At 41.4% G+C, this 6,665-nt stretch overlaps 1 protein-coding gene across 1 annotated transcript; it reads right to left on the bottom strand.

The window, feature by feature from the left end:
- Positions 1 to 384: 384 nt before the first annotated feature.
- LOC124869651 (tripartite motif-containing protein 16-like) lies at positions 385 to 2,560 on the bottom strand. Its single transcript, XM_047367625.1, has one exon. It carries the CDS (start codon positions 2,543 to 2,545, stop codon positions 881 to 883), a length of 1,665 nt encoding a protein of 554 aa, XP_047223581.1. The 5' UTR covers positions 2,546 to 2,560; the 3' UTR covers positions 385 to 880.
- Positions 2,561 to 6,665: the final 4,105 nt, after the last annotated feature.

The following is a 6,665-nucleotide window of genomic DNA, read 5'->3' as shown; positions in this document are numbered from 1 at the left end:
CCACTGTGGGATGGCCCCGCGCCTCTCATTTGGGCTTGGCCAGGCCGGGTCCCGTGAGGAACAACACCAGGTGCTCTCTGACGAGTCCCGACCCCAGGCCTGGCTCCAGGGTGGGACCTTGGCTCCGCCGTCCCAGGCGACGTAACATGACTCGATTTAGTAGTCGTCATGAGGGGTTCTTGAACCGCTCTTTGTCTGACCCGTCACCTAGAGCCTGTTTGCCATGGGAAACCCTAACAGGGGCATTTAAGCCCCAGACAACATAGCCTCTAGGATAATTCGAACACTCAAACCCCTCCACCACGTTAAAGTGGAGGGGTCCTTCTGCTCTTTAGACGACAAAACTCACAATTTATTGTTAGAATGAAAAGAAAACTTTCCACATTTCTCTGGAATCAAGTTGTTTTATTGAAGAAATCCAAAGAGACAGAACAGCAGACATATATTTTTCTGATCTAAATCTAAAGGATTCAGAAGAAAACAGCATCAGTTCTAAGTTGATGTTAGTTTCAGTTTTCTTCTTTGGATCACAATAAAGAAACCAGAAGCAAGTTCAGTTCACTTCAATCTCAACTGATTTAAACAAGAACAACATTTGTTCTGCAGAACAGTGGAAGAGAAACCAGAAGATCCAAATACATCAATACAAATATGAAACCAGAACCATTAGAGCCCAGAGAAGTTTAGATTTTCATGTGGAGAAATATTTCTGTGTCAAATAAGAATGAAAGAAAACATCAGCAGTGAAATCCTTTCTGGTTCCTGGAACACAGACACAGAGAACTACATTTAAACAAGAACAATGAAGAAGAACAGAACAGCAGAGCAGAGACATCAGAACCATGAACCCTGATCAACAATCAGAAACAAGACAGAACATCTATTTGGGTTCACAGAACTCTGCAGAACTTGGATAACCAACCAAAACTCCAGCATGTAGCGGCTGAGTGAATGTGGTCTGGACTCTGTGGAGGAGAGTCATGGTTTCAGAGACGCTGTAGAAGGACAGAAGACCTGCTCTGTGATCCAGGTACACTCCTACTCTGGAGGAACCAGGACCTGAGATGGAGGTCCAGATCTTGTTGTGACCAAATTTATAACCTTCTTGGGAACATTCTAATGCCCAAGATTTGTCATTATTACCAAATATACATTCATTCCCACTTCCTGCTCTGCTGATGTTCTTGTATGCGACTGCTACAGAAACTTCTAACCCTCTCCTCTCCACCTCCCAGTAACAACGTCCAGTCAGACTCTCTCTACTCAGAACCTGAGGCCATAAAGTGAATCTGTCTGGGTGACTAGAATAAGACTGATGTTGACCCATCAGTGTCACCTTCCTGTTCTCCTCTGTTAGTAACAGATAACTATTTGTTGTGTTTGGATCCAGTTTGATTTCACATGAATATTTTAAGAATCCAGCTCTGCTCTTTGGTTCTGGTTCTGACTGTAAAACCTCCACCTCAGTGAGGGTCAGTGAGATGTTTGTCCATGTGTCTCTCAGGATGTCCTGTAGTTTATCTCTGAGCTCTGACACAGCTGCTGTCACATCCTCAAAGTATCTCAGAGGACGGATATTGATGCTGGATGAGTGTGTAGACTCACTGAGTGCTGACAGTGAGGGGTAGTTGTGGAGAAACTGGTTGTGATCTTCTGTGTTTGAGAGCTGCTTCAGCTCAGCGTCTTTCCTCTTCAGCTCAGTGATCTCCTGCTCCAGCTTCTCCTGAAGCTCTTTGACTCGACTCACTTCAGTTTCCTGCTGGGATCTGATCTGCTGCTTCACATCAGAGCTTCTTTTCTGGATGAGACGGATCAGCTCAGTGAAGATCTTCTCACTGTCCTCCACTGTTTTATCAGCAGAGTGATTGATGGCCTCCACCTCCTGTTGAAGCAGCTTCACATCTTTCTCTCTGTCCTGGATTCTCTGCTGGATTTCTTCTCGTCTCACCTCCAGCTCTCTCTGCCTCTCAGTCCTTTCTGCTGCAGCTGAGACTGTGTCGTGGCCTTTATGTTCATCCATTAAACAGAGACTACAGATACACTTCTGATCAGTACGGCAGAACATCTTCATTACCTCATCATGACGAGAGCAGATGTTCTCCTGGAGGTTCTTGGAGGGCTCCACCAGCTTGTGTTTCTTAAATGGAGCTGAATTATAATGAGGCTGAAGGTGTTTCTCACAGTAAGAGGCCAGACAGAATAAACAGGACTTGATGGCTTTCAGTTTTCTTCCAGTGCAGAAATCACAGGCCACATCTTCAGGTCCAGCATAGCAGTGATCAGCAGGAGCAGCTTGGAGTCCAGTCTTCTTCAGCTGCTCCACTAAAGCTGCTAGGATGGTGTTCTTCTTCAGAACGGGCCTTCGTCTGAAGGTCTGCCTGCACTGAGGACAACTGTGGATTCCTTTCTGATCTTCTCCATTCCAGTGTGTTTTAATACATTTCCTACAGTAACTGTGTCCACAGGGAATAGTCACTGGATCCTTCAGTAGATCCAGACAGATCGAACAGGAGAAGGTTTCTCTGTCGAGCTGATTCTGCTCCATTTCTCCTCTCAGTCTCAGTCACTGTGAGAGTTTCATTTCCTGAAAACAGAAACAGGTTTAATCTCTGATCTATGAATCACCTGTCAGTGCAGAGAGGCTGCAGCCAATCAGCTTTCAGCAGGTGTTGGTTCCACCCAGCTTCGAGCTGCAGATCTGAAGGGGAGGAAACAAGAACATCTGTGGTCAGAGAGGAGCTGCTGTGTTTGAGAGCAGGAAGAAGAGGGAGGATTTTCACGATTTGATTCCAGGAAGAGGAGTGGTTGGAATATGAAACTGAATGAGTCAAACAGCAACAATTTAATGTAATTAAATTCAGTTCAGTTGATTAGTTAAGGAATGTGTTATGTATGCACATTGTGGCCTTTGTCAAAACAAGAATTGCAACTTTTAGGCCCTTATCTTGCTTTTCATAGAACATTTCAACAATACTTGTCAACACCTTTAACTAAAGATTTATTAAAGTACCAACTGGTTGAAACAGAACCCAGAGCTTTTCAAACACTCTAATGTGGAAATCATCTTAATGATTACATGTCACATAAAATATGTTTAGTAATTGCATTAAACTGCAAATGATGAATGAAATCATCACTAAACACTGAGCATTACATTTTATTTAATCTTGTAATAACCGCTAACAGGGTTCAAATTTACTATGAATACTGAATGTATTATTTCTAAAATGTAATACATTTAATCTGTGAGATATTTGCACAGCCAAAAAACGTTTTGATGGAACAGGCCAGCAAAACAGTATTGGTCCCATCTGCAAGAGCATTTTAAAACATTTGTATGTAACATTTCCTTTGCTCATAAACTGGAATAAAACTGGAGGTCAATGAGGTCACTGTGTGAAACTCAGACATTTTTGGAACAATCATTCTGAGTTAAAAGTTAACTAAAGAATCCAATGCTGTTGCTTAGTCAGCTCTCAAGTGATGAGATGTGAGGGACTAGCCTCATACCTTTGAAATCACCACAACAAAACAAAAATGACTTTACAAGGGAACAAAACGTGAACACATTAGTGTTTCAGGGGCTGTGGTCGATCAAACACACAAGTACACAGTTATGAATTAACATGACAGGCATTATACATAATGCTCTTTTCTGATGGAAAGAACAACCAACCTGGGGAATCACAATTCTTTACAACACAGCTTGTTTTTTTCAGTCATACTGAATGAAATTCATAGTCATTCATGACAGAAACCCTCTGGATTTGATAAAACATTACAAGTTGGCAAACTTAGCAACCTTGGAGCCTCGCTGTTATATTGCTCCGATACTACCTTGATGAAATGTGAAACCACAAGGCTTTTATGGCAATTATTTCAATATTAGGCACCATATTTACTGCAATAGTTTCACATAAAAAAGTGTTAACAATTTGAACAAAAAACACTGCATGGAAGACTGCAGAACAATATATTTTCTGCAGGTTGCTGCATAACTTGTTACACAATCAAATGGCTCTCAAATCTAGAACTGCCAGAAGTTACTGGTAGAAAGAAACAAGGACACGTTCAACTCTGCATATTGATTGTTAATTTCTGACACTGAACATTTCTTCAAGTTTACTTCTTCCTGAGGTTTAAAATATTAACAAGTTGAATCCATTATCAATGGCAACATGGACCCTACCTGGTGTGTACCAGGCAGAGTAGTAAGAGAACTGGTATTCTCTTACTACACAATATCCATAGTGTCATAGTTACTGGTCAGTAAATTCTCCATCTCCACCCTTAGCTCTGGGTACCAGTTGTATGTACTGGGTAACTCCAAAACTGATCCACAGGTGTGTGCAATTGTCCAACGTGCCAGTCCTTCCAAAGCTGTAAATATCACTTCAACTTTGGTGACACAGATGACATCTGCACCTGTCCCAAATCTCAGCAACCTTTTGAGACCCACCTCATCTAATCCTCGTATGAACTGCTGCAGAAATCTGAGGGCTTGTTTCTCAGCTGGAGTCACTGGACTTGCTTCAATCATCTTCAAGACCTTCCTGCAAGTCGGTTTTTTTGTCTTCATTCATGACCTGTATTTTAGTTGTTGTGGTCATAGTGGTCCTCAGGGGTTGTCCTGCAACTGCTGACATGTTGTCAAGAGCATATTTAGGTTCTTGAATTATTTGTTTGTGTGCTACTTGAAGGAGGACTGCTTCAAGTTTCTCTGGTGATGGAACAATTTTCACTCCCATTCGATCCAGTAGATCTAATAACTCATCCTGGCTATCACTGTCAATGTCTTCCTGTAAAGCAGTCGCTATGAGATCTCTCTCACACTGACGAAGGTACGGCAGCAAAGATTCAAACAGTACATTATTAGACACGGCATGTTCTCCAAATATCAATGCTGTGGTAAATGCTGGGCAAGGCGCAATGGAAAGTATCCCTGGTCCAGAAAACATTTGGCCAATATTCTTCCCACAGCCTCCATTCTTCCTCCTGCCATTTTGGTGACAGGAACGGCGCTGCCTCTCGCCCATAGACTTCTGGAGATAGGCACCAGCTCCCCCGCGACCCACTATGGAATAAGTGGTAGAAAATGACTGACTGACCAAATTATTTAATAGAATTTGATCATATAATTTAGATATTAATCCATGATGAACTTCACTCCAAAGCCTTCAATACACAAAGTGTTTAATTGTAAAGATGGTATCAGTGGCTCATATACTGTGAGGTGAATAGTACCCTGCTTTGTATTATTTCTTTCATATTATTAAAAACAGATTAAAACAGTTTATCTCATCTACCAGGTGAGACAAGACGCCCCCTGGAGGCTAATAACACCTCAACTACTAAAACTGTTAAAAAAGATGACATATGTGATATTAGGTTGATGTTTCTAGAGCTGAGGAACAATTTAAAATGTAAAATGCAAAATGTGAAAAAACATTATATAAGATTTAAAGTTTTTGCTCTTAAAAATCATCAATGCGACACATGAAATAAACTCAAGTCCACAACGAACACACAATTATACACATAATCATACCCATAAGAACTTTATTTAAAGTGATAAAAACACCCATTTAAAGTAGATTAATTCTCCAAAACTACTAATACCGAAAGTGACGTCAGCAACAATTGTTTGTCTAACAACACAACCTTCCTGTAGGGGGCAGTATGCCATCACCAACAGAGTTAAACAGTGAAGCAACATGACAGCTTTATTGTGAAGTTTCTCCTCCTAAAAATCAACAAGACATGAGTGAGGCTGTGGAGAATCTCCAGGCGTGTTTAGGCTGTACAGACTGGGATGTGTTCAGGACTACTACCAACAGTCTGGACGAGTACACAGAGGCTGTGACTTCCTACATCAGCTTCTGTGAGGACAGCTGTGTACCATCATACACCAGGGTGAGTTACAACAACGACAAACCCTGGTTCACAGCTAAACTCAGAAGGTTAAGACTGGATAAGGAAAAGGCCTTCAGGAGTGGGGACAAAGACATATACAGGTCCTTCTCAAAATATTAGCATATTGTGATAAAGTTCATTATTTTCCATAATGTCATGATGAAAATTTAACATTCATATATTTTAGATTCATTGCACACTAACTGAAATATTTCAGGTCTTTTATTGTCTTAATACGGATGATTTTGGCATACAGCTCATGAAAACCCAAAATTCCTATCCCACAAAATTAGCATATTTCATCCGACCAATAAAAGAAAAGTGTTTTTAATACAAAAAACGTCAACCTTCAAATAATCATGTACAGTTATGCACTCAATACTTGGTCGGGAATCCTTTTGCAGAAATGACTGCTTCAATGCGGCGTGGCATGGAGGCAATCAGCCTGTGGCACTGCTGAGGTCTTATGGAGGCCCAGGATGCTTCGATAGCGGCCTTTAGCTCATCCAGAGTGTTGAGTCTTGAGTCTCTCAACGTTCTCTTCACAATATCCCACAGATTCTCTATGGGGTTCAGGTCAGGAGAGTTGACAGGCCAATTGAGCAAAGTGATACCATGGTCAGTAAACCATTTACCAGTGGTTTTGGCACTGTGAGCAGGTGCCAGGTCGTGCTGAAAAATGAAATCTTAAAATAAAGCTTTTCAGCAGATGGAAGCATGAAGTGCTCCAAAATCTCCTGATAGCTAGCTGC

Source organism: Girardinichthys multiradiatus, chromosome 6 (assembly GCF_021462225.1).
Source record: "Girardinichthys multiradiatus isolate DD_20200921_A chromosome 6, DD_fGirMul_XY1, whole genome shotgun sequence".
NCBI lineage: Eukaryota > Metazoa > Chordata > Actinopteri > Cyprinodontiformes > Goodeidae > Girardinichthys > Girardinichthys multiradiatus.
The sequence above is the reverse complement of the archived record's forward strand: the minus strand, read 5'-3'. Positions and strand labels throughout refer to the sequence as shown.